Raw genomic sequence first — 27,389 nt, forward strand, 5'->3', positions numbered from 1 at the left:
CCACTCCAGTATTCTTGGGCTTCCCTTGTGGCTCAGCTGGTAAAGAATCTGCCTGCAATGAGAGAGACCTGGGTTTGATCCCTGGGTTGGGAAGATCCCCTGGAGAAGGGAAAGGCTACCCACTCCAGCATTCTGGCCTGGAGAATTCCATGGACTGTATAGTCCATGGGATCAAAGAGTCAGACACGACTGAGCAACTTTCACTTTCAGCATGGAATTACAAAACCTCGCGCAAGTGCATTATAACCAAAGTATTTCAGAGTGTGATCCAAGCATTGTGACAAACTGTTAAGAAATGGTTTGCAGCCATCCTATACATTGTTCAAGAACTGATCATAGAATTTATGCAACAAATGAAACAGAAGTATCATTTCTATGACAAATCTACACAAGATAGTATACACCTGAATTAACTGTTACATCTCCTGTGTTACTTTTCTGAGGTTGTATCTAACTTGATAAATGAATTAACTTGTCTCCTGTACAGTTGATATCAGCAGGCATTTGAAAATAAATCCATTCAGACCTTAAATTTAACTTTAATTATTGTAGATTGACCTGTAGAAACATAACACATTTATATTACAAACTATAAAGGTACTTATGTGACAATTAGCAATATTATAGTTAATTAATGCACTAAAAGAAAAAGACAACTCAGTTGAAAAATGGACAAAAGAGGTTTACTTAATTCTCAATGGAGTATAGGATATTAAAATTGTACATATATCCCATTCTAAATGAGCCTTTAAATTAATTCTGTTTAGGAAACTTTATCTAAAATTGCTTCATAAGACAATTCCAAATAGTTTGAAGATTTGAAATCCATCTCTTCAACATGAAGAATGGCTTCCCTTTGGCTCCTGGTCATGATCAAGTGCTGTTGTATTCTTCGGTCCACCGCACCCTAGGACGTGAAGGATACAGAAGTAAAGGCAGTCTCTAGTGTCCACTCTGTCGTCTATGAATAGTAACAGAGCCAGCTGGTGTAAGCCCTAACTCTTTGGCTCTGGTCCTGATGAGAACTAAGAATTCCAAAGGAGATAAGTTTACAATCATTATAAGAATCTAGGCTAGCTATGCAAAGCAGACAAAACCAGCAGTTCTCAAACTTTCTGGTCTCAAAATGCTTTTATACCCTGAGACTTGTTGAGGATCCCAAAGAATTTTTGTTTCTGTGGTTTTATCTCTCAATGTTGTGTACCATCTTAATTTGAATTGAGAAAATTTAGATTTACTTTAAAAATAACTAAAATAACCTATCACATGTTAACATAAATAGTATGCTTTTATGAAAAATAATTATTTCCAAAATAAAAAGCATTAATGAGAAGAGTGGCAATGTTTTACATTTTTACAAAGCTCTTGAATGTCTGGCTCAACAGTACATGTTAAACAGTAAGATTCTCATATATATTTCTGCATTCAATCTACTGCAACATGTGTTTTGGTTCAAGTGTGTGAAGAAAACATGTACAGATATGTAATTGGGGGAAAAGGGGAGTATTTTGTTATTTTTATTATTTTCAGATAATTATGGATATTTGTCTTTGACACTACCCTGAAACTCAAAGGATGATAGTTCCTTAAAGATGTGCTGCAATGTAGAATCTGCAACTATATCAGTGAATTTCTCAGCCTGTTATTTTGAAATCCATTGATCTATTGTGAATGTTGAATGAATATTTACCTATGCATGATTTTGTACCGGCATGTATTGATCATTTGAAAAAAAGTACTGGTTCACTGAGTTATGGAGCATTTGCCACATCCAAAACTTAGCTCCTGGGTTTCTTTCCCAAGCCTGCTCCTCCTGAAAGTTAATGTCAAGTATACTTTTCTAGTTGCTCACATCCCACATTTTCTTGCATATCCAATCCATCAGCAAATTCTATAGACTCCCCCTTCGAAATACATCTAGAATCCCACCACTTCTCAATCCTTCCATTAATACCACTGTTGGGCTTCTCTGGTATCAAGTGATAAAGAATCTACCTGCCAATGCAGGAGACACAGGTTCAATCCCCGGTCTGGGAAAATTCCACATGCCATGGGGCAACTAAGCCCATGCAACACAACTACTGAGCGAACACTCTAGAGCCCAGGGGGCCGCAACTACTGAGTCCATAGTGCCACAACTCCTGGAGCCCAAATGCTTTAGAGCGTGTGCTTTGCCACAAAAGAAGCGCCACAATGAGGAGTCTGCACACCACAAATAGAGAGTATCCCCCGCTTGCTGCAACTAGAGAAAAGTCAATGCAGCAACAAAGACCCAGCACAAATAACTAAAATTAAAAAAAGAAATACCACTGTTGTCCAAGTCACCATCATCTCTTACCTGCATTATTGCAACAGGCTCTTGACTAATAACCCAGCTCTACCCTTGCTCCCAGCAGCCAAACTGGTCCTATGAAAATACAAGTTAGATCGTGCCACTTTGCGCGTCTTAGGGTAAAAGCCAGACTTCTTCGAAATGACCTGCAAAGCCATGGTCCAGACCTACTAACAACTAAGACTGAATCTCCCGTTACTCTCCCTTGTTTTTTCCACTCCAAGCATGCCAGCCTCCATGCTCTTTCTGAAACACATCAGGCATGTTTCTGCCTTGACCTTTAGACAGCTGTCATTCCTTCCTCCGAGAATGTTCTTCACCCATAAGCTGCCTGACTCACCCTCTCACCTTAAAGTGAAACGTAAACAGAGGAGTGAAAAGGTCAACATTTGGGTCAAGAATAGCACTGAAAGTATGTTGACAATAATGATCCCTATTAAGAATGGACCCAAAGCAGATCCCTAAGCCTTTCTGTACGCAACTAGTGAATTATGTAATTTAATTGCAGATACATAAATAGGTCATTGTTCAGGACCTTTACATCTGATATTAAGATCAGGCAAGAGTTTCTTACACAGGGATCACTGTGTAAGGTCACATGGGACATAATGGAAAACATATTTTTTCAGTTCTACTGAGAAATAGATATACATCACTGTATAAGTTAAAGTGTAGAGCATGATGGTTTGATTTACGTATATTGTGAAATGATATCACAAAAGGTCTAGCTAACATCCATCATCTCATATAGATACCATAGAAAGAAAAAACTCTCCCTGTAATGAGAACCCTTAAGATTTACCCTCTTGATGACTTTCCTATATACCATACAGCAGGCTTAACTATAGTCATCATATTGTGTATTACAGCCCTAGTACTTATTTAACATTAACTGGAAGTTTGTAGCTTTCAACCACCTTCCTCCAATTCCCCCTACCCCGGCTCTCTACCACTGCTCACCTCTGAAAATTACAAAATTGATCTCTTTTTCTATGAGTTCGGTGTGTATATGTGTGTGAACTGGGGGGTTGGTTGTTGTTAGTTTCTGAAAATCATTTTTTACAATATCCTTAGAGTAAGTAAAAAAAAAAGCAAAATGGCTATCTGAGGAGGCATTACAAATAGCTGTGAAAAGAAGAGACGTAAAAGGCAAAGGAGAAAAGGAAAGATATACTTATTTGAATGCAGAGTTCCAAAGAATACAAAGGAGAAGTAAGAAAGCCTTCCTCAGCAATCAAAGAAATAAGAGGAAAACAATAGAATGGGAAAGACTAGAGATATCTTCAAGAAAATTACAGATACCAAGGGAACATTTCATGCAAAGATGGGCTCAATAAAGGACAGAAATGGTATGGATCCAACAGAAGCAGAAGATATTAAGAAGAGGCGGCAAAAATACAGAGAACTATACAAAACAGATTTTCACAACCCAGATAATCATGATGGTGTGATCACTCACCTTGAGCCAGACATCCTGGAATGCAAAGTCAAGTGGGCCTTAGAGGCATCACTACAAACAAAGCTAGTGGAGGTGATGGAATTCCAGCTGAGCTATTTCAAATCCTAAAAGATGATGCTGTGAAAGTGCTACACTCAATATGCCTGCAAATTTGGAGAACTCATCAGTGGCCACAGGACTGCAAAAGGTCAGTTTTCATTCCAATCCCAAAGAAAGGCAATGCCAAAGAATGCTCAAACTACCACACAGTTGCACTCATCTCACACGCTAGTAAAGTAATGCTCAAAATTCTCCAAGCCAGGCTTCAACAGTACATGAACCATGAACTTCCAGATGTTCAAGCTGGTTTTAGAAAAGGCAGAGGAACCAGAGATCAAATTGCCAACATCTGCTGGATCATAGAAAAAACAAGAGTTCCAGAAAAACATCTATTTCTGCTTTACTGACTATGCCAAAGCCTTTGACTGTATGCACCACCATAAACTGTGGAAAATTCTGAAAGAGATGGGAATACCAGACCACCTGACCTGCCTCCTGAGAAATCTGTATGCAGGTCAAGAGGCAACAGTTAGAACTGGACATGGAACAACAGACTGGTTTAAAATAGGGAAAGGAGTACATCAAGGATGTATATTGTCACCCTGCTTATTTAACTTCTATGCAGAGTACATCATGAGAAATGCTGGGCTGGATGAAGCACAAGCTGGAATCAAGATTGCTGGGAGAAATATCAATAACCTCAGATATACTGATGAAACCACTCTTATGGCAGAAAGCAAAGAACTAAAGAGCCTCTTGATGAAAATGAAAGAGGAGAGTGAAAAAGTTGGCTTAAAGCTCAACATTCAGGAAACTAAGATCGAGGCTTCTGGCCCCATCACTTCATGGCAAATAGATGGGGAATCAATGGAAACAGTGACAGACTTTTATTTTGGGGGGCTCCAAAATCACTGCAGATGGTGACTGCAGCCATGAAATTAAAAGACACTTACTCCTTGGAAGAAAAGTTATGACCAACCTAGACAGCATATTAAAAAGCAGAGACACTACTTTGCCAACAAAGGTCTGTCTAGTCAAGGCTATGGTTTTTCCAGTGGTCATGTATGGATGTGAGAGTTGGACTATAAAGAAACTGAGCACCAAAGAACTGATGCTTTTGAACTGTGGTGTTGGAGAAGACTCTTGAGAGTCCCTCGGACTGCAAGGAGATCCAACCATCCATCCTAAAGGAAATCAGTCCTGAATATTCATTGGAAGGACTGATGCTGAAGCTGAAACTCCAATACTTTGGCCACCTGATGCAAAGAACTGACTCATTTGAAAAGACCCTGATGCTGGGAAAGATTGAAGGCAGGAGGAGAAGGGGACAACAGAGGATGAGATGGTTGGATGGAATCACCAACTCAACGAACATGAATCTGAGTAAACTCCGGTAGTTGGTGATGGACAGGGAGGCCTGGCGTGCTGCAGTCCCTGGGGTCATAAAGAGTCGGATATGACTGAGCGACTGAACTGAACTAGAGTAAGTGTAATGTTAATACTCCCTAGAGCTGTTTCATGTAGCCCTCAATTCAAAGGTCAATTGAGCTTAAGAAATCAAAACAGAACAAAAAATAAATAGACATTGGAGAGGTGGGGAGAATAATACACTGATAACCCAAATACCCAGGCTAGTACAGAGAAATACTTTGAAGCCTGGATTAGGAGGTGAACTGAATGTAGGTCTTTTTATCTCTTGACCTGGAACATCATTTATTTCTCATTTAAGGTTTTAATACATCTTAAAAGATGGCAAGCTGAAGATTTAACTGTGACCTTGAAAGAAGCTAGTCTGATGTTGCCAGTTAAAGGTCAATTTAGGGCTTCCCTCGTGGTCCAGTGGCTAAGACTTCATGCTCCCAAAGCAGGGGACCCACGTTCCATCCCTGGTCAAGGAATGATTAAGAGATCAAACAGGCCACAACTGAGTTCTCATGTCACAACCAGCTAAGACAGGGCACAGTCACATACATAAATAAATTTGAAAAGAAGAAGAGGAACCCAAAAGGTGTCTCCAGATTCTCCCAGTCACTCTTCAGTCCATCCTCCACAGAGGAGTAATCAATGCAGATGTTGTTGTTGTTGTTTAGTTGCTAAGTCGTGTCTGACTCTTTTTTGACGCCATGGACTGTAGCCCAACAAGCTCCTCTGTCCATGGGATTTCCCAGGCAAGAATACTGAAGCGGGTTGCCATTTCACTGTCCAGGCGATCGTCTCAACCCAGGGACTGAACCTGTGTCTCCTGCTTGGCAGGCAGATTCCTTACCACTGAGCCACCTAGGAAGCCCAAATATAGCAAATACAGCATCACAATGAGAGAGTCATTTCCGAGGCAGGTTGATAAGGAGTCTAGGGGTCCCCAAGGAGAGAGGGGTCTGGAATTCTCAAGGAGGAAGAAAGGACAAACTTTTTTTCCTTCTCTATATTCCTTAGGATTATATAACAATAATGTATCCTGCCTAAGGACAGTCTCTGGATTAAGGACAGTCTCTGGATTAAAGCTTCTGGCTGTTATCCTAAAATGTAAATTATGGGAGTAGATCTGGTCTTTACAAGGATTATATAACAATAATGTATCCTGCCTGAGGACAGTCTCTGGATTAAACCTTCTGGCTAATTCTGTTATCTTAAAATGTAAATTATGGGAGTAGGTGTGGTGAGGTTTTTACAACCTCCAGACAGTCTTTGGATTCACTGGAGAGTATATAACTTCATTGTTAACACTAGCAAGCGGGTACTCTTTCTGCCCTCTTCTGATGCCTATGTCAGAAGCTTTCTCTATCTCCTTTATACTTTAATAAAACTTTATTACACAAAAGCTCTGAGCGATCAAGCCTCGTCTCTGGCCCCGGATTGAATTCTTCTCCTCCGGGGGCCAAGAATCCCGGTGTCTTCGTGTGATTCAACAACAATCTTTCAACAATAGCTTTAGAGGTGCAGTTGTGCTTCCAAGCATAAAGACCATCAGTGGTTCCTTGGCATTCCAAATCTCTTCATGTCCCAGCTCCTTCCACGTTCTTACACAGTCTGGAGACTCACTGAACTCCTTACAGTTAGAGGTCTTTTGCAATTAAAGGTCATGGCCCTGGGGCCAGTGTACATGCTGTTGCCTGTCTTCCTCATCACTCACTGGGCAACTGCCACCTCGTTGGCTCTTAGGACTCAACACAGTAGGTACCTCTTCTTGGAACCCTTTCTCAACTGCCTTTATCTGCCTTTTCTCACTCTCCACTCCCACCCAGGCTGAAGTTGAAGCCTGTGTATGACTTTTCATGGTACATATCACATTATATTGAAATCACTCAAGGGTTTGATCTTTTTTCCTCACTGAACTTGAGTTCTTGGAGGCAAGGCAAATTTTTATCTTTGGTGCTTAATTCAGTGCCTGGAAGCTGGTCAAAAATTAAGTATTGAAAAAAAAATTAAGTATTGAATGGATGAAGGAATTCAACACAAAATATCTATTGATTGAATGTCAACTCTGTTCAAGCAGCTGTGGATCTGGGCACCTGGGAAGACAATGGAAAGCAAAAACTTAACACAGAAATGACCTTTCATATGGCTTATACTCCATTGGAGGAGCAGGCATGAGCTAAATACCCACAGTAATGAATACATAACTGAAACTAAAATGTGTGTTTTAAAGATGAGGAACACAGTTTAATGAGAGCAGTTAAAAAGGACCGTGATCCAGACTATTATGTTCTGTTCATATTTGTTTGTATGGTTTTAGATGGAAAAGATGTGAGTATATTTAGATTGGATGGGAACAATTCAGCTGAGTGAAAGAGGTTAAATAATATACAGGAGAGAAGACAATTAAATAACATCACACTTCTGGAGAGGGTATCTTACAACCCTCATGGGAGGACTGGCCTCTTCTGAAGCCATAAGAGGGAGCATTGAGAGAGTGGATATGGAAGTAGCAGGGTGGCAGGTTTTGTACCAGAAAACTGAATAAGTTTTGATCCAAAAGCTTGGATTTTCTGAGGGAGAGGAGTCACAGCTGTCTACTGGAAAAAAAGGCAGAAGGTGAGAAAGTCAGAGATCTGAAGAGACTGGAGAGGCTTTGAAGCTTTCATCATGGACTGTAGGAAAGCAAGTCAAGTGAGAAGCCCCAGGATGGCTGGGCTGTGTTAAGAAGAACCCATTTGAAGGAGGTGATGCTGACTACATACTGACAACAGTCTGCCTATTGTGTCATTTTCTCCAGCAGACACGGAGGCTCAGGGGCAACCACAGAGACAGCACACAGGTGGTTTCACTCCAGGCTGGGTTTTTGCCAGATGAGAAAGTGTGAGTGGGTGAAGGGAGTTTAGTATAATGTTAAGAATGTTATGGAACTAAGAAACCATGGAACCCAAGACGAGAAGCCTGATGGATTAGAAAGTGGGAGGGTTGTCAATGGACCGGAGGTCCCAAGGAGGAGGAAGAACAACTACAGAGAGAGCGGCTGAACAGAAGGCAGGAAGGAAGGAAGGGCCAGAGCTGGAAGACGGTGGGATGGGGCAGCTACCCTTCATCACACCCTCCAAACATAGAACCTCTTCCACCAAACACAGATACTAAGAGATAATGAAACACTGCTAGAGGAACCAGCATGAAAACGAGGCAGAGGACCAAGCCATTAATAAAGTGGTTAAGAGCTGGACTTATTTAGCTTCGATTTTGCTTCTCTGTCAACCAGAGCATGATAAGCCCCAGACCTCAGCCCACACACTACCCTCTCCCGGGGTTCTTCTCCCCAGTGTTGAACCTGACTAGGCTGCTAAAGAGGGAAGGACACAATTACAGGTCCTTACACATTTTATCAGGGGGCTTCCTGGTGGCTCAGTGGTAAAGAATCTGCTTGCAATGCAGGATTTGCAGAAAACCCAGTTTCAATCCCTGGGTCAGGAAGATCACCTGGAGGAGGGCATGGCAACCCACTCCAGTATTCTTGCCTGGAGAATCCCATGGACAGAGGAGCCTGGTGTTGGACACGGCTGAAGTGACTTAGCATGCACACATTTATCACTGCTTAAATTTGTTACGTTGGAAATAGTTTCAAATGATGGTAAGATTTGGGGTGTGGCTATAGGAGCTTGTGACAGAAGTGGAGAAAAGGCCACTGAAAATGAAGCGAGTCTTGGAGGGTCATCCGTGGAGGGGGATGGCACATGTGGTAGATAAGGCTGTGAGTTGAGCATCAAAGTCTTCACTGAATGATAGAGTACAACCACAAGGTGGGCATACGACAGGGACCTGAAGACAGATGGGAGAGCAGATCAAAAGGCCTGAACCTTAGTAAAGGAGGATTTTTTTTGCAGGAGCGTGAGGGAGTAATGGTCTGGAAGAGGCAGTGAACAGAAGGCAGACAGAAACTTAGTGACTCAGTGGGTCCAACTCTTTGCGACCCCATGAACCATAGCCCACCTGGCTCCTCTGTCCACGGGATTCTCCAGGCAAGAATACTGGAGTGGGGTGCCATTTCCTTCTCCAGGGATCAAACCAGGGATCTTATTGAACCAGTGTCTCCTGCATTGGCAGGTGGATTCTTTAGCACTGGGAATGCTGATTCCTGAGGCCAGTGGAGTACAAGGGCATAAACAGCCAACATTTAATCTAGGCAAAGGGACACATAAGAAGAATCATTCCATAAACTGTGACCCAGTGGACTGTATCAGCCCAAAAGGCATGGCATTCAGGTCTGCCGAATGCAACCTCCAGGTTCATTGTGATCTTGGCTGGGAAAGTGCTAACCTAAGGAAGAGTCAGATTTCAGTTAAGACAAGGAGATGGAAGGGATGGCAGAGAAACGCTGATTAGGGTTTAGCCCAGGGTACAGTCTAATAAATAGTCACTCACTCACTTAAGAGAAAACTTAGAGCTAAGGTTTTATCTCTCGATTGAAACCTGGATGGACAGGCTGCATCTTGTTAACCACAGGGCCCAGCACTATCTCTAGCAGATAGCAAGTTCCTGAAATATGTTTGTTAAAAGTAGGAATGAATTTCCTGTTACTACAGTTATAGTATGGAAGGGAATGGGGGACTTCCCTGGTGGTCCAGTGGCTAAGACTCCAAGCTCCCAACCCAGGAGGCCCGGGATTTGATCCCTGGTCAGGGAACTAGCTCCCACATGCCACAACTAAGAGTTCACGTGCCACAGCTCAAGATCCTTTGTGCCACAAAGAAGACCCAGCTCAGCCAAACAAATAAAAATTTAAAAAAGGAAGGGAAATGGGTGAGCAAAAGTAGTGACACGCACGTTACACCTCCATCAGTAGAAATAAGGTGTGCATATAGAGCGCAAAGGAAATGCAAAGTCTCTGCCCTCAAGAGAAGCTCCGCCAAGTGCCCTTGTTCCAGGCCAAAGGCATTGTTCCAGAAGTGGGCTGTACCCCGGGATACCTCCACCCAAGATGAGTTTTCAAGTACTACAGTAGAGGCGGGGCAGTAGCTAAAGTGGGGGAGAGGGAGGGAGGGTGAAAAGGAGAGAGAGTTGGCTCTATTAGAAGAGGGTGTATTCAAGCCCCAATTGATTTTACTGTTTTATATGAAGGAAGGAGAATAGATAGATAAGATGCTTATTAATTTTCCAGTGGTGTCTTAGGAGAGGAACTGGAGATATACAGCATAAATGCTAACCATAGTCATCTCTGGCTGGTAGATTTGGTTTTCCTCTTTGTACATTTCTTCATGGCTACATTTTCTATATTGAATATACCTGACTGATTTTTTTTTAGAAAAACTCTAGAAAAATATTATGTCTCTTCTAAATTTCTCACAGGCTCAGACTATCTACTCTTAGGGCAAAATTGGCTGCAAACTAAAGGGATGATAAGACTTCAAAGGAAATAATCTCTAGTCATTTCAGCAGTGGTGCAATTGTGAAGAATCAATAGATACCCACTTAATAAAATGAAATGTGTTAGAAAAGTAAACAACTTGCAAAACACCAGCTGTGTGGCTTAATATTGCTATTGATCTACAGTATAGAAGAAGGAAAATTCAAGGCTACAAGAAAGTTTGCTACTTTAATAGGAGAAAGACACATTTTTAGTTAATCTCAGGCAATGACAAGTTACCCAAGGGAAAATAACTAAACTATTATTATAAATAGTCTGAGTGACACAAGTTTGAAACTAGATGAGAAATTCTGAAATTAAACAGAATTTTTTCTTACTTGAAGTATCTACAAGGATACACCCTTTATTCCAACTAAGAACAAGAAATATGTACTTGATTTCGCTAGATCATGCTGCAGAAACAAACAGCCCCGAAAATCTCAATGGCTTACAACAAGTGTATTTCTCATTCATATTACATGCGAAGGGCTGCAGGTCGGCTATGGCTCTCATCCATTTTGCTTCTCATTCTATGACTGGCACCGAAGGAATAGTCTTTATCCGGACCTGACATTCTCATGGCAGAGGACAATATTAAGTGAGTTAGTAGAAAACAGCAATGGTTCTTAAAGTTTCTCCTAAGAACTAGCACATTATAATCTCCTTTTGGTTTGGTTTTGGTTTTGGTGGAGTTTTGTTTTGTTGTTAAAGAAAGTGACAAGGCTAAGCCTAGTGACAGGGCAGACTTATACTCCTTCCAGGGGATGCAGTGCAGTAGACAGGAGTGTATAATCATTTTACAAGGAAGGGATCTGTGGATATTTGGGAATAACAATACAACCTCTTACAAAACGTAGTCACTTACACATGCCATGAACACGCAAACATTCTTGTATCTTAGGAGCACAAGGCACAGCTACATAAGAGTGCCTGCTGTAGGGCATTTGTTGTTGATGCTTAGTTGCTAAGTCATGTGTGACTCTTTCCAACCCCAAGGGTTGCAGCCCGCCAAGCTCCTCTGTCCATGGGATTTCCCAGGCAAGAATACCGGCGTGGGTTGCCATTTCCTTCTCCAGGGGATCTCTCCGACCCAGGGATTGAACCCGCGTTTCCTGCAATGGCAGGGGGTAATTCTTTACCCCTGAGCTACCAGGGAAGCCCCACTGTGAGGCATATACCACAGCAGACCCTCTACTCACTGTGTCCTATGTAAGTTTTTCAATAACCCTTTCAGCTGTCATAGGCACTCATTATTCTCATTTTACTTTAGAGTAAGCTGGAGTTGGCTAACTCTACCAAGGTCTCTCTGGTAGATTATGAAAATGGCCAGTCTTCTGGCATCCACACCTCGCAGTGTCAGTTGGCAGACGTTCCCACTGAGGAGCCGAGGCAATTTTCTCCATTCTTAAATCAGGTTGGCCAGCCACGTGGCTGGCTTTGGCACATGAAACATTAATAAATGTAACGAGCTTGAAAAGTGCTTGTGTGCTGGGACTTGCCTTTTTGCTGCTCTTGAATCACTCACCATGAGAACAAGTCCAGGCTGCCCTTCTGAATGATGAGTGACACGTGACTCACTCCTCCTCTTATCCCAACCACAGCCTGCTAATCACAAGGAAGGGAGGCCACCCCACATCATCTAGTCACCAGACAAACCACCGCCTGACAACAGACACACGAAGTGGATACAGAGATTGAGTTGGGAGTGCTGAAGCTTTATTGATGCTTCTTAAGAAACAGTGAGGGAAAAAGATTGAGCAGGGAAGCCATCAAACAATAACCTGACCACAAGACTGCTAACCCAGTAGGGAGCTCTGGAGCAAAAACGGCCTGTTAGATAAATCCGATGTGGGATAAAAGTGCCTTGTACCTCTGCCTCTAACTGTGATCTCAGTCACTGACTGAGGAACACCACAAGGTGACCTCAGTCGAAACACTGAGGGTGGGAGGATCTGAAGGAGCTAATAGCTGGACAATGCTGGTTAACCACACAAGGGTTTATATCTTGGTTCTCTGTTCTATTCCTTTGGTCTACGCATGTGTGCTAAGTCGCTTCAGTAGTGTTCGACTCTTTGAAACCCTATGGACCATACCCCGCCGGGCTCCTCTGTCCATGGAATTCTCCAGGCAAGCGTACTGGAGTGGGTTGCCATGCCCTTCCTTCTCCAGGGGATCTTTCCGACCCATGGATTGAACCTGGGTCTCCTGCATTGCAGGCAGATTTTTTACCATCTGAGCCACTGGGGAAGATCAGATAACCTTCTGGTAAAAAGCTGACTCAATTATAATAAATAGAAAATGTATGGAAAATAAACAGACTTTCATTAAAATAACGATGTATTGAAGTTGGACAAAATAGTCAGTCTGGGGGATTTCCAGCACCCTCCATGGTGGGTATTCAATATTTTTGCCTGGATGGGTGGGAGGAGAAGTGTGCCCTCCCAGGAAGTCCTGGAACTGGGCATGGGAGTCCCCCGTGCCTGAGAGCCTTACCCTTCAGCTGAGAATCTAGGTAAACTAAGAAGAGACGCAGTGCTAAGATGTGTCAGGTTCTAATGCTGCAGTAACTATTGGTATGCCCTGTTCAATGGGTTGGCAGTCCTGCAGAAAGGAATTGTGCTATGTGGATTGTCTAATTAGAGTAAGCAACATCCATGCGGGCTGATTTACACTTCTCTTGTAGGATCCCTAAACATCAGGTCGGTGCCTTTTCCCTTTTATAACCATTTGTATTGCATGTCAATCAGCATAAAGATTTTGAGAAAAATTTTTTTTCTAGTTTCCTTAAATGATAATGTGGACAATAGCTTTTGTTCAAGTATCCAAGTATATAAATGTGTTAAGTACAGCTCCGAGTACATAGTGCAGTGAGATCAAAGACTGATCAAATGGCTTTGACATTTGATGCTCTCTCAAAGCTCTCCGGCCTGATGCCCTTCTTTTTCCTTTATTCCTTCATAGGAGGGTAAACTCAGGCCCATCCTAACTCTTCAAGGCAAGTTAAGACCAGGCTGTAACGTATAACCAGATTTTATTGAAGGCTTCAGGATAGTAAAACGAAATTACAGCATAGTAAGGGAAAACTTCAGGCTTCCCAGGCAGCACAGTGGTAAAGAATCCGCCTGCCAATGCAGGATACAAAAGAGCCGTTCAATCCCTGGGTCAGGAAGATCCCCTGGAGGAGGAAATGACAACCCACTCCAGCATTCTTGCCTGGACAGTTCCATGGACAGAGAAGCCAGGCAGGCAGGCTATAGTCTATGGGGCTGCAAAGAGCTGGACACAACTGGGCACAGAACAAAGGAAAACTTCAAACTGGCTACTAAATGCGACTTCTTCTGAATCTCCTTATCTACACTCCTATTAGCCCCAGACTTCCTACTGTGTTTTAGGAGTAGGCTACCCTCCTTACCAAGAAGGGCTGTGACCATGAACATCACCCACCAGAGCTCAGGCTCCCTGAATCTCCTAAGGCCCAGTGAGCAGAGGAAACTGCCTGCCCTTATCTCCAGCGTAACGCTAGCTTTCCAGGAGATGTCATCACTTCCACAACTCCACCCACAAGGATGACAACTTCAGGTATTGTTAATAGAGCAGTTTAGCTCTGAAATGTCTCTCTTTTTTTTTTGGCTAAGCCGCCAGCATCTGGGATCTTAGTTCCCCGACCAGGGATCAAACCCATGCCCCTTGCATTGGAAGTGCAGAGTTAATCACCAGGGAAGTCCCAGGCTCTGTAAGATCTTGAATCTTACCATTGCTAAATTGCATCTTGACTTTTCCTTTCTTCGACTTCCCTGGTGGCTCAGACGGTAAAGCGTCTGTCTACAATGAGGGAGACCCGGGTTTGAGCCCTGGGTTGGGAAGATCACCTGGAGAAGGAAATGGCAATCCACTCCAGTACTATTGCCTGGAAAATCCCATGGACAGAGGAGCCTGGTAGGCTACAGTCTATAGGGTCACAAAAAGTCAGACATGACTGAGCGACTTCACTTCACTTTTCCAAGTCCAAAGTGCACTCTGCTTTTTTTTTTTTTTAAGTCAGATTTAATGAGATTTAATGTACATAAAATAAAATTCACCTATTTTAGTGTATAGTTCTGAGCTTTGACAAACACATAGCCATGTCACCACCACCACAATCAGTTCCAGGACAGTTGCTTCACTCCCCAAAATCCCTCAGGTCCTGTTGTGCTCAAGCTCTTTACACCCTCAGCCTCAGGCAAGAGTGGCCTGTTTTATGTGTCTGTAGCCTTGCCTCTTTCAGAGTGTCATATAAATGGATCCAAACAGCAGGTAGCTTTTTATATATGATTTTTTTCACCTGAGACCCATCCATGTTGGTTGTTCCTTGTATTACTGAGTCATTTTCCATTATATGAGCATACTATAGTAGATTTATCCATTCACAGTTGAAGAACGTTTGAGTTATTTCCAGTTTTTGATGATTATGAATAAAGCTTCTGTAACATTTGCATACAAGTCTTTGAATGAACCTAAGTTTTCATTTCTCTTGGGTATACATCAAAGAATGGAACTTCTGGGTTGTGTGATAAGCATATGCTCAACATTATATGAAATAAGTTATCTGCCAAACTGTTCGTACTATTTTGCATTCCTACCAACAATGTATGAGAGGTCTAATTAGTCTGTATGCTTACCAGTACTTGGTAATACCAGGGTTTTTTTGCATTTTTTTTTTAATCTTATTCATTGTAATATGTACAGGTACTTCAGTGTAGTTCAGTTTTTAATGACGAGCATCTTTTCATGTGCTTATGTGCTACCCATATTTCTTTTTGGTGAAATATTTTCAATTCTTTTCAAATATTTCAAATATTTTCAATTCTTTTGACTATTTACTTATTGACTTGTTTGCTTTATTGTTGGGTTTTGAGGATTCCTTACATATTCTTATTCCAGTCCTTTAGTAGAAATATGCTTTGCAAATATTTTCTCCGAAGCCTATATTTTGTCTTCTCGTTTTCTTAAACAATTTGTATTAGCAGATCAACCTCTATAATCAAATATCATAGACTGGGTGGTTTAAACGGCAGACAGTTATTTCTCACAATTCTGGAGCCTGAAAAGTCCAAGATGGGGATGCCAGCAGATTCAGTATCTGGTGAGAGCTCTCTTTCTGGCTTGCAGACTGCCACCTTCTGGCTGTGTCTGCACATGGTGTGGAGAGAGAGCTCAAGCTCTCTGGTGGCCTTGCTGCGGCTGTCTCTTCAGTCGTGTCCGACTCTGTGCTACCCCATAGACGGCAGCCCATTTACATAAAGGTACTAATCCCATCATGAAGATCCCACCTTTATGACCTCATCTAAGCCTCCTAAGTGAGTGAATGATAGTCACTCAGTCATGTACCGACTTTTTTCAACCCCATGGACTTGCAGGCTGCCAGGCTCCTCTGTCCGTGGAATTCTCCAGGCAAGACTACTGGAGTGGGGTGCCATTTCTTCCGCCAGAGGATCTTCCTCACCCAGGGGTTGAATCTAGGTCTCCAGCATTGCAGGCGGATTCTTTACCATCTGAGTTACCAGGGAATCCAAGCCTCCTAAAGCCCCCACAATCAGATAATTGAGGGGGCGAGCCTCCAATATATGTCTGTGGGAAAATACAATTCAGTCCATAGCAATGTCTCGCAGAGTAAATTTTAAAGTTTAATGAAGTCCAAATTAACAATTTTTCTTTTATGGATCATGTCTTCGGTGTCACATCTAAGAAGTTTATGCCTAGCTCAAAATCACAAAAATTTTCTCATATTTTCTTCTAGAAAGTTTATACTTTCAGCTGTTTTTATGTAGGTCTAATCCATTTTGTTATGTGTGCTTAGTCGCTCAGTAGTGTCCAACTCTTTACGACCCCATGAACTGCAGCCCGCCAGGCTCCTCTGTTGATGGGATTCTCCAGGCAAGAATACAGGAGTGGGTGGCCATGGCCTCCTCCAGGGGATCTTCCTGACCCAGGGATCAAACCCAGGTCTCCTGCATTGCAGCGGATTCTTTACAGAATGAGCTACCAGGGAAACCCAAGTATACAGGAGTGGGTAGCCTTTCCCTTCTCCGGGGGGAACTTCCTGATCCAGGAATCCAACCAGGGTCTCCTGCATTGCAGGGGGATTCTTTACCAGATGAGCTACCAGGGAAGCCCTGGTATGACTTGTTAGATATGGTGCCAGATATAGATCAAGGCTCTTTCTTTTAACATTTGTATGTCACATTGTTCTACCAACATTTACTATTATTGTTTTTTAATATCTTGTCTGGGACTTCCCTAGTGGTCCAATGGGTAAGACTAAGGATCCCAACACAGGGCACCCGGGCTTAATCCCTCATCAGGAAACTAGATCCCACCTGCCACAACTAAAAGATCCTGCATGCTGTCACAACCAAATAAATAAATATTAAAAAAAAAACTCATATAAAAGTTATCATCTTAACCATTTTTAAGCATATAGTTCAGTAAGTGGCACCCTTTTAATGGTTCCCGTTTGCTTGTTTCTTAAATCTTGAATGAGTACTGAACTTTATCAGATATTTTCCTGCATCTATTAAGATGATTATATTTGTTTCCTTTTTCCCTTTTTTAGAATGGTGAATTACATTGAGTTTTCAAATATTAAGCCTGACTTGTATTTCTGGAAATAACCCCATTTAGCCGTGATATATCAATAGTCTCCTTTTCATATGTTGCCAATTTTTATTTGGGAAAATATCATGGAGTATCTTTATGGACACAACATACTGAAGGCTGCTGAGTTTCTGGGTGGAAGAAGAGATACTTTAAAAATGTTTAATCAGTTCATTTACCATAACATGCAGTGTAAGCATACTACTCAAAAATATGTAAGCAAGTGTCAGAAATAACAGCTCAGAATTAAAAGTGAATGGAAGCAGGAGTAGAAAATTAGGTTATTCTTCCACTGTTTGTACCACCTGTTAAAATTATGTGCACATTATTTTAGAAGTAAAACAATTTAAATTAAATTTAAGAAAAAGATCCTCCCCAACCAGAAACCAAACAACTCTGATTCAGCTGGGATTTTTTTGTTGGTGCATGCCATGCAAACTGGAAAGATAAATAGAAAACTAATTTGTACCAGCGTAACTGATTAATTAGTCCTTAATTTTCTTCCCATGATTTGTTAATACTCTTGTATCACGGTGTTTCTGTACTATTTGTCCTTGCTCGGATACTACACTGATTAGAGATACCGTAGCATGAGTGTGGGCTTCCGTGATGGCTCAGACAGTAAAAGAATCCGTCTGCAGTGTGGGAGACTGGGTTCGACCTCTGGGTTGGGAAGATCCCGTGGAGGAGGGCATGCCAACCCACTCCAGTATTCTTCTCTTGGACAGGGCTACAGTCCAGGGGTCGCAAAGTCGAACACGACTGAGCGATTGAACATACCATGAGTTAACTGTAGTGAACCTCATTTTAAAAAAAATAAAAAAAGGATGTGCAAAGGCACAGAGGTTTATAAAAAAGTAGGTGGCTGGTAAGCGCGTGGAGGAATCTGAATACATAAATAATGAACGTTGAAACATCCACAGTAAACGGCACTCGTTTAAACGAAAAACTCCGGCCGCGCAGTTCCCTGGGAGGAAACAAACATCACAATTTGAAAGCCGTAAGTGAAGCAGAGACGTAGAGACTCAGACCACCAAGGCCAGGTTTGCAGGCCCTCACCTGCTCAGGCTGATTGGCAGCGGCTGCGGGGGCGGGGCGAGCCGAACGTCACTTCCCGTCGCGGCCGGCCTGGTCCTCTCGCGCGATGACGGCCAGCGTGGAGCCGCGGGGGCGGCGCCCGGGGGTCGGAGTGGGCGTCGTGGTGACCAGCGGCAGGCATCCTCGCTGCGTCCTCCTGGGGAAGAGGAAAGGGTCGTTCGGAGCCGGCAGTTTCCAGCTTCCTGGGGGCCACTTGGAGTTCGGGTAAGCAGCCGCCTGGCTGACTGGGAAAACGAAACGGACGCGCAGAGGACGACGTCGCCGCCTGCGCGCATCCGTGCGTGAGTGCGCGCTGACGCTGCGTCGTTTCTCGCGCGTTTGTCTTTCTCGCCTGAGGCCGGCAGAGGGCGCTGTTCTGGGCGAGGCGGGAGCAGGAGTCGCCACGTCCGCGTGCGAGCTGCCCTCGAGGGGTCAGCTCCTCTCGAGCCCTGACGCGGCTGGGCGCTGTGAGTTGTCTTTTTCCTGCTGCTTGCGCTTGAAAGGCCGGAAGTGCGTATTTACAGGCCTCGAGTAGTGTAGTTGTCCCTTCAAATGTTTGCACGGTTTGCTGGCTATTTAAACGCAGGCAGTATAATATTTTCCTGCTCCCGTACGTCTTCGTAGCGCTCCAACCAAGCGAATGATTAACGGAAACCCTGGGCCTCTACCTCCCTCGTTAAAACGGGGAAATCGTCCGAAGTACTCCCTAAGGTCTCCCTCTCTGCTTTGACTTTCTGTGAATTGAGGTGTCAGACCGACAGAGAAAGTTTAGTTGTACACAAGGGTGAATGAAGAAAGGCTGAGAGTGACCTAGAAGGTGGGTTCACCCAGGCTCTTGGACTCTTTAATCGACAGAAATTGGTAAGATGCCAGAGGAGGAATTTAGGCAGAGGTTTGTCGGGGCTCGTGCTGTAGCCGAAGGGAGGGAGCGAGAACAAGAAACAGGTGCCCTTGCTCGCTCTCCTGGAGCGGGAGGTGGTGGTGAGCTGGTTTCTTAAATGGAGTGGGGCGTAGGTATGGATCTGCGGGTTGCGCAGAAGGTGCGGCTTAAGTGATCCGTCTGCTCCTTTGGTGGTTCTGTGTGCGGAAATCATGCCTGGTAACCCTGCTTCGCTCTGAGCAACTCACAAATGGCTGTAGGTTTGTGGCTTTTTTTGTAGTTTGTCTTTAATTGCCCCAACTGTGCATGCGTTATTTTTAGTCTCTAACTTTGTCCAGGTGCGAGCATCCCGGAAAGGGTCCCATCCTATCTCATAGTGAGAATAAGGATGACCTCTGCAGCAGATAAACAGCATCAGAAACGTTCAAGGGGCTTCCCAGGTGCCGCAGTGGTAAAGAATCCGCCTGCCAATGCAGGAGATATAACAGAAGCAGGTCGGGAAGATCTCATTAAGGAGGAAATGGCAACCCACTCCAGTATTCTTGCCTGGAGAATCCCATGGACAGAGGGAGCCTGGCGGGCTACAGTCCATAGGGTCGCACAGAGTCGGACACAACTGAAGCAACTTAGCAGCAGCAGCAAGCTATCGCTTAATAAATAATAAAATTACTAGATTAAAAATCAAATTGCACAGACAAGCACACCCCTTGATGGTGCTGAGTGCAGAAATCATGTGAGGTACCCTGCTTTTGCTCCTGGCAGCTCACAAGTGGCAGTTGGGTTTTTGAATCTTGTTCATAATTTGTGCCAGCTGTGCATGGCAGCTGTGCTCTGGTCTACTTATTTTGGGTCCCTCATTGTTTCTTTTTGTTCTGCCGGATAGAGGAGAGGAGACATAAGGGTCCCAGGTCTCAGCCTGTCCCACCATCAACGGGATGGAGGGAGGGGGGATGTACAATTATGGCTGATGGCATTGTTGTGTGGCAGAAACCAACACAACATCGTAAAAATTAAGAAAAATAAAAGTAGTATTTTGGTATTCTGGTCCTCTTCCAGGCGTTTGTGTTTCCTTTGTGGTGGGGAGAGGAGGTGCGGGCCCATGTTTTGCTCTCTCTCTCTGCCGCCTCCTCTTCTCAGTGTTTCTGATTTCTTTATCCCGAGAGTGCCGAAGTCGGAGGGGAGGGCGCAGAGCGTTCCCTGGGTGGTGCTGCTGCGCTCCAGGTGCCCTCTGGGTGCAGTATTCACGTGTGCGCTCTTTCTGAGGGTGTGTTTGGTGGCTGGTTGGAAGTCCTCCAATCCTACAAGGATTTCTGCACTGCACAGTTCCCTAACACAGGTGACCAAAAACTTCTTGTGATGCTGGCCGCCAGCTCCTGGTGCTAGCTAGCACACCGCGCTACATTTTCTTTCTGCCGGGTTCCCGGTAGTCTCACAGCATCTGCTTGGCCCGGAGAAAACACGATGCTCTCACGGCCGCTTATTTTCTCTGCTCAGCCATCGTGGGCTGCTTTCGCCAGTCCCCTACCGTCCAAATGCCTAAAGAGGGGATGAGCTGCTGTGTTCACGTGCATCCCTGACACCTCGGGATGCGCTTCAGACTTCCACAGCTCGTTCCCTGCTGGTCCTCTGCTCTGAGGCACCGGGCAGCCCTGTATGCTTCCACAGCTCAGCCCTTTAAGTGGGGGTAACGCACCGGTGCCTCCTTGAGAGTCAGTGGTCACCCGTCTCCGTGACCATTTATTTCTCTTGGAGCGCCTCTTGGTTTGGGGGCAGAGTTGGCCCCCCATCAGGAAGGAAGGGAACATTCCTACAAGCCTGAAAACTCACAACTTTCCTCCTTCCACAAAGATCTGTCTAATGGGTAGAGTGAGGGTAGATTAGATAATTAGAGAAATAGTCAAGGTAGAAAAAATAGAGAAACAGTATTCTTTTTTGCTGAATATCTCACATACTAAAGTGCTTCATAAATATAAGGAAATTTAATCTAAAAGTCACTGAACCACACAGATTTCTTTTCATACTTGTTTTCACTTGATACTCACATACTTTATCTGACTATAAAATTCCATTTGGAACCATTTCTAAAGGGGGATACTGTATATTTTTAATCTTGTTTCATATATGATAACTGTACAGTGAAATGTTTTAATTTATATGCAGGTTTTGGTAACTTTTAGAGTATCAGTTCTTGTCAATATCTAGTTATTATGGATCATATTGAAGGTGAACTAATCACATAAGTGTATTTTAATATTTTATGAATGCCTTTTGTTCTCAATTTTGAGGCATAAACTGAAATTCTGAACCTACTGGAAAAGACTTTACTTACTTCTTGATACACTTACAACAAGCCTGTGAGAAAGTAGCATTATCTTTTTACTTATCCAAAGTGGAAAGGAATGGACTTTGAACTCAAACCTAGGTCTAGTTAACGACGAGGCCTGTGCTCTTAACTGATACATCAGACCACCTGGTTGCATGCTGCTTCTGGGCAAGCGAACTAGTGCTGGATTGGCTAAATGTTCGTTTTTTGTTGTTCAATATGAAGTCCTTTTGGTCTTCAGATAACTAGATACAGGATAAACAGTATCTAAGGGTTGTTGTTTTATTGTTTTAAAGCATGGATCAATTACAGCTCTTTTGGGTTACACTGGAAATTTCTAGCCAGAAATTTCATGACTAAAAAAAAAAAATGAATAAATAGAATCGAATATGGTGGTGTGTTTCTGTTTTCCAGTGAAACCTGGGAAGAATGTGCTCAAAGGGAAACCTGGGAAGAAGCAGCTCTTCACCTGAAAAATGTTCGCTTTGCCTCGGTTGTGAATTCTTTCATTGAGAAAGAGAATTACCATTATGTCACTATTTTAATGAAAGGAGAGGTGGACCTGACTCATGATTCAGAACCAAAGAATGTAGAGCCTGAAAAGAATGAAAGTAAGAGAATGACATACAATAGTGCGTTTTCTACGAGAGCATGTCTGAAGGAAGATTATGTCACCATATGAAGAGAGTTAGAATGTAATTATACTTTAATTAGAGCTTAAATCTACTTAAGTTCTGAAGACATAAGGATAGAACAGGAAAGAGAATGGGTCTAGAGCCAGACTGCTTGATTCTTCCGCGTAGAGATTTGTGACCTCCAGCCAAGTTCTTTAGGTCTCTGGGCCTCTTTTCTCATTTGTTATAATAGTAGCTACCTCAGATGGGTTGTTGTAAGGATGAAATGAGTTATTACCTACAGTGGGCCGGTCCTAATGAACACAGTAAGTACTCAGTGTTAGTTTTATTGCTAGTGTTTAATTTTGTTTCAAACTGACTTTTTTAAGCAAAACATTTAATGTGCCTTCCTCAGTTTTCTCACCTGTGCAAGAGAGATAGTAACTTTCTTTTATAGAAAATGATTAACTTGCAAAACACCTAATCTGTTGCCTTCTGTGTTGAATTGAGTGCTCTGAAAGCTTTAATGACAGTAATTGATATCCTTTTATTTACTGTGTACTACACTTTGTCCCTGGGGCTTCCCTGCTGGCTCATAGGTAAAGAATCCACCTGCCAGTGCGGGAGATGGGGGTTCGATCTGTGGGTCAGGAAGATCCCCTGGAGGGGAAATGGCAACCCACTCCAATATTCTTGCCTGGATAATCCCATGGACAGAGAAGCCTGATGGGCTACAGCCCATGGGGTCACAAAAGAGTCAGGGTTTAAACAACAACATGGCAAGGTGTGGGGGCGGGGGCATGGATGCACCACCCTCCCAGCAGCTTGACGTGTTCAACTCTGAAGCTTTCTGAACCCAGTTGTGTGGAGTTTTTATGAAGGATCATTACGTTATGGGATTATTATTATTGTGATTGAGTAAACCATTGCCCATTGATTAACTCAAACCTCCAGCCCCTCTCCCCCTCCCTAAGGTGGAGTGTGGGGGTCAGCGGTGGGCTGAAAGTTCCAACCCTGTGATGATGCCTCTGTCTTTCTAGTCAGCACCCACTTCCCGAAACTGTGTAGGAGCCACCAGCCATCTCATTAACATTGACTCAGCCTTGGTTGAAAGGGGCTTATTATGGAAAACAAAAAGATGCTCCTCTGATCCCTGTCACTCAGGAAATTATTAATACAAAGGTTTTAGGAATCCTGCCAGGAAACAGAGATGAAGACCAAATACATATTTCTTATTTCATGATATCACATGAAGAAAAACACAAGAAGGATCCAAAGGCCTTCAGCTGGACTAGGGTACAAAAAAAATGATTCACGCCTTAAGAATGGGAAGGCAGGATTGTACCAAATTCACTAGGGGAGCTGATAACTGGCCAAGGTACAGTGGCTCGGGGTCTTTATTTATATTACAGGCATGCACTCTGCCCCGTGTTCATCGGGCCCTGGATCTGAACAGCCTGCTTCAGTCCTCTAGTCACTGCATCTTTCCTCCGGCCGTCAGATTATAATTAGAGGGATTACCCAGATGCTTCCTTCTCTAGGAGGCTCAGCTAACTGAGCATCTTGCAACACGTGGTTAGTGTGTGCCTCCCCTCTTCGTCCCCCACCTCTCCTCGCCCCCACCCCCATTCTGTGTGGTCACAGGTACTGAGCAGCCCTTCCAGAGCTTGTTCCAGGTTCATGGATTCTTTGTCCCCTTCCTTCCCAGAGTGAAACTACATATCTGTATTTTATAGGCAGAGAAATGCTTAATGAAAGAAACAGTAATTACACATAGATATATACATGTAATCATAAACTAATTTAGAACATAGAATTCTTAATAATCATTGTATTTTTGTTGTTAATATCATAATATTTAAACATTCACCTGTCGTGAGCATCTGTACACACTCAGTCATGTCTCTTTGCAACCCCATGGACTGTAGCCCACCAGGCTCCTCTGTCCATGAGATTATCCAGGCAAGAATACTGGAGTGGGTTGCCATGCCCTCCAGGGAATCTTCCTGACCCACAGCTCCTGCCACATACCCGAATCACAGGCAGATTCTTTACTGCTGAGCCACTGAAAATCATGTTTGTATAGCCAAGATAATGTGTAGCATCACTCTTGCGCTTCATTTTATTAGTAGCAAATCACTTTTTAATTTTTCTTAGTACAGGTTAACTAGCCAAAATGAATATGCTTTGTTTCAACTGAAGAAATTGCTTTAATGTCTTTCTTTTCTAGGTTGGGAGTGGGTTCCTTGGGAAGAATTTCCTCCCCTGGACCAGCTTTTCTGGGGACTACGTTGTTTAAAAGAACAAGGCTACGATCCTTTTAAAGAAGATTTGGATCATCTGGTAGGATATAAAGGAAGTCACCTAGAGGTGAACAAGGAGATTCACTGAGTTGGTTTTTTTTTTTTAATGGGTTGGCCAAAAAGTTCAGTTAGATTTTTTTTGTACGATGCCTATAGTCTTGCTTGGTTGTCTCTAACTTCATTTAAAACAATTTTGTGAGATTGTATTATGACACCTGTCACAGCAATGTGCATTTTTTAAAAGAAACTTATCAAAATTGGTGAATTTGGGGGGTAGCCATTTTAATATTGAAGATGGAAGAAAAAAGGCAACAATTTCGGCATATTATGCTTGATTATTTCAAGAAAGGTAAAAATGCAACGGATACAAAAAAAAAGATTTGTGCAGAGTATGGAGAAGGTGCTGTGACTGAGCGAACATGTCAAAAGTGGTTTGCAAAGTTTCGTGCTGGAGATTTCTCTCTGTATGATGCTCCACGGTCAGGTAGACCAGTTGAAGTGGATAGCAATCAAATTGAGACATTAATTGAGAGCAATCAACATTATACCACACGAGAGATAGCCGACATACTCAAAATATCCAAATCGAGCGTTGAAAACCATTTGCACCAGCTTGGTTATGTTAATCGCTTTGATGTTTGGGTTCCACTTAAGTTAAGCCAGAAAAACCTTCTTGATCGTATTTCCACTTGTGATTCTCTACTGAAACGTAATGAAAGTGTTCCGTTTTTAAAACAAATTGTGACAGGCAATGAGAAATGGATACTGTTCAATAATGTGGAACGGAAGAGATCATGGGACAAGCGAAATGAACCACCGCCAGCCATGCCAAAGGCCGGTCTTCATCCAAAGAGGGTGATGTTGTGTATATGGTGGGATTGGATGGGAGTCCTTTATTATGAGCTCCTTCCAGAAAACCAATCCATCAATTCCAAGAAGTACTGCTCCCAGTTGGACCAGCTGAAAGCAGCACTCAATGAAAAGCGTCCAGAATCAGCCGACAGAAAGTGCATAATCTTTCATCAGGATAATGCAAGACCACATGTTTCTTTGATGACCAGACAAAAATTGTTACAGCTTGGCTGGGAAGTTCTGATTCCTCCACCATATTCCCCAGACATTGCACCTTCAGATTACCATTTATTTCGGTCTTTACAAAATTCTCTCAATGGAAAAAATTTCAGTTCCCTGGAAGACTGCAAAAGGCACCTGGAACAGTTCTTTGCTCAAAAAGATAAAAAGTTTTGGGAAGATGGAATTATGAAGTTGCCTGAAAAATGGCAGAAGGTAGTGAAACAAAACGGTGAATACATTGTTCAGTTCAGTTCTTGGTGAAAGTGAAAAATGTGGTTTTTATTTTTGCTTAAAAATCAAAAGAACTTTTGGGCCAACCCAATACATAAAAGGCAAAATAAGGTCCTGTTAAAGAATAAAAAATATCTACATTTCAGAACAACTCCATTTTACCTGAGAAGTCCCACGTGATGGACAGTTTATTTGTAGTCTCTTAATATACCCAACACCTTTTCATTCAGTACTTGTGAAGAATTTTCAGAGATTGTGTCATGAACTGTGCTTCAGATTCAGAACACGTGACAATTGGTGATGTTATAAGTGGTAATTCCGCTTTCTGTATTGCTCTGGTATTGATGTGTCACTACCAGTGTGTGTGGAGGAGAGTGCAGTGGAATTCGTCTTAGTGTTTCAGTTCTAGTAGAGATCCTAATTCAAGTGCTACCACAGAATTTATCACACTTGTTGGTTTTCCTTTCCTGTTCTGTTGTTGTTAATATATTTTGACAGTTCCTACCACTAGAGCAGACAGGACAGGTCGTTAGGCTGTATTTCTGATTGGGAATGTAAACCTAGGGAAGCGAGTTAAACCATCCAGGATCTGTATCCCATTGTTAACAGGCCTTACCATTTTGGATCTCAGTTGATCTCTCTCGAGATTCAACTTCCTTGTATGTGAAATGTAATTAGACTAGGGCGGCAGTTCTCAGTATGGTCCGGAGAAGTCCTCAAGGCCCTTTCAAAGGTCCTCGGGGTCAGAGTCGCTTTTGTCACATCCACAGAGGAGTTTTCCAGAAACTGCGTGTTATAGGTTACTCTAGTAGAGTGACTGCAAAGCAGAGAAGAAAATCTAGCTCTCTCCTAGTAAGCTAGATGTGGAAGAAATGGACAAAAAAATGTAAAACAATGCCATGCATCCACTTTTTTTTTTTTTTAAGAAAAACATCTATATTTTTTATAAAAATTATGTTAACATACAAGTTTTGTGTTATGGGTTTTTGTTATTTGTAAATAAAAGAATTCTTAGAATTTATCAGTTTTAGTTGCTAGTATGATACTATTACTAGATAACATCCTACAAAAACTGTTTGGGGCCTCAGTTTTTTGTTTGGTTGGGTTTTTTTTTTTTATGAAGTATAGTTGTTTACAACGTAGTGTTAGTTTCAGGTATGTACCAGAGTGATTTAGATAGGTATTAATGCACACACATTTTCAGATTCTTTTCCATTACAGACTGTTGTAAGATAAATATAGTTCCATGTATTATACAGTATGTCCTTATTGTTTATCTGTTTTATACACATAAAGTGTGTATTTGTTAATCCCAAACTCCTAATTTGTCCCTCCCCATCTCCTTTCCCTTCTGGTAATCATGCCTTTTCCCTGCATCTGTGAGTCTGTTTTGTAAATAAGTTCCTTTGTATCATTTTTTTAGAGTCCGTGTATTAGTGATGTCATGATATTTGTCTTTCTCTGCCTGCCTGAGTGTGTCTGGGTCCACCCGTGTTGCTGCAGGTGGCGTTATTTCATTGTTTTTGTGGCTGAGTAATACTCCATTGTGTATATGTGCCATTCTTTATCCATTCATCTGTTGATGGACGCTTAGG

General features: G+C 42.7%; 1 protein-coding gene and 1 long non-coding RNA gene across 2 annotated transcripts; one reads left to right on the top strand and one right to left on the bottom strand.

Moving 5' to 3' along the window:
• Positions 1-523: 523 nt before the first annotated feature.
• Positions 524-18,630, bottom strand: LOC107132977 (uncharacterized). The gene is made up of 2 exons (XR_001501473.3): positions 2,339-18,630; positions 524-907 (listed from the first exon to the last, which is right to left on the bottom strand). It is a non-coding gene; the product is annotated as an uncharacterized lncRNA (long non-coding RNA).
• Positions 18,427-26,815, top strand: NUDT15 (nudix hydrolase 15). The gene is made up of 3 exons (XM_003586697.6): positions 18,427-18,594; positions 21,987-22,183; positions 24,417-26,815. The coding sequence occupies exons 1-3, from the start codon at positions 18,437-18,439 to the stop codon at positions 24,575-24,577; spliced, it is 516 nt and encodes a 171-aa protein (XP_003586745.1). The 5' UTR covers positions 18,427-18,436; the 3' UTR covers positions 24,578-26,815.
• The last annotated feature ends 574 nt before the right edge of the window (positions 26,816-27,389 follow it).

Source organism: Bos taurus, chromosome 12, assembly GCF_002263795.3.
Source record: "Bos taurus isolate L1 Dominette 01449 registration number 42190680 breed Hereford chromosome 12, ARS-UCD2.0, whole genome shotgun sequence".
Lineage (NCBI taxonomy): Eukaryota > Metazoa > Chordata > Mammalia > Artiodactyla > Bovidae > Bos > Bos taurus.

Bases quoted from the DNA above. Each gene is read 5' to 3' on its own strand.
- NUDT15 (XM_003586697.6), top strand. From the start codon at position 18,437: ATGACGGCCAGCGTGGAGCCGCGGGGGCGGCGCCCGGGGGTCGGAGTG. The intron at 18,595-21,986 runs GTAAGCAGCCGC...TCTGTTTTCCAG, and splicing joins GGGGGCCACTTGGAGTTCGG to TGAAACCTGGGAAGAATGTG. The intron at 22,184-24,416 runs GTAAGAGAATGA...TTTCTTTTCTAG, and splicing joins AGAGCCTGAAAAGAATGAAA to GTTGGGAGTGGGTTCCTTGG.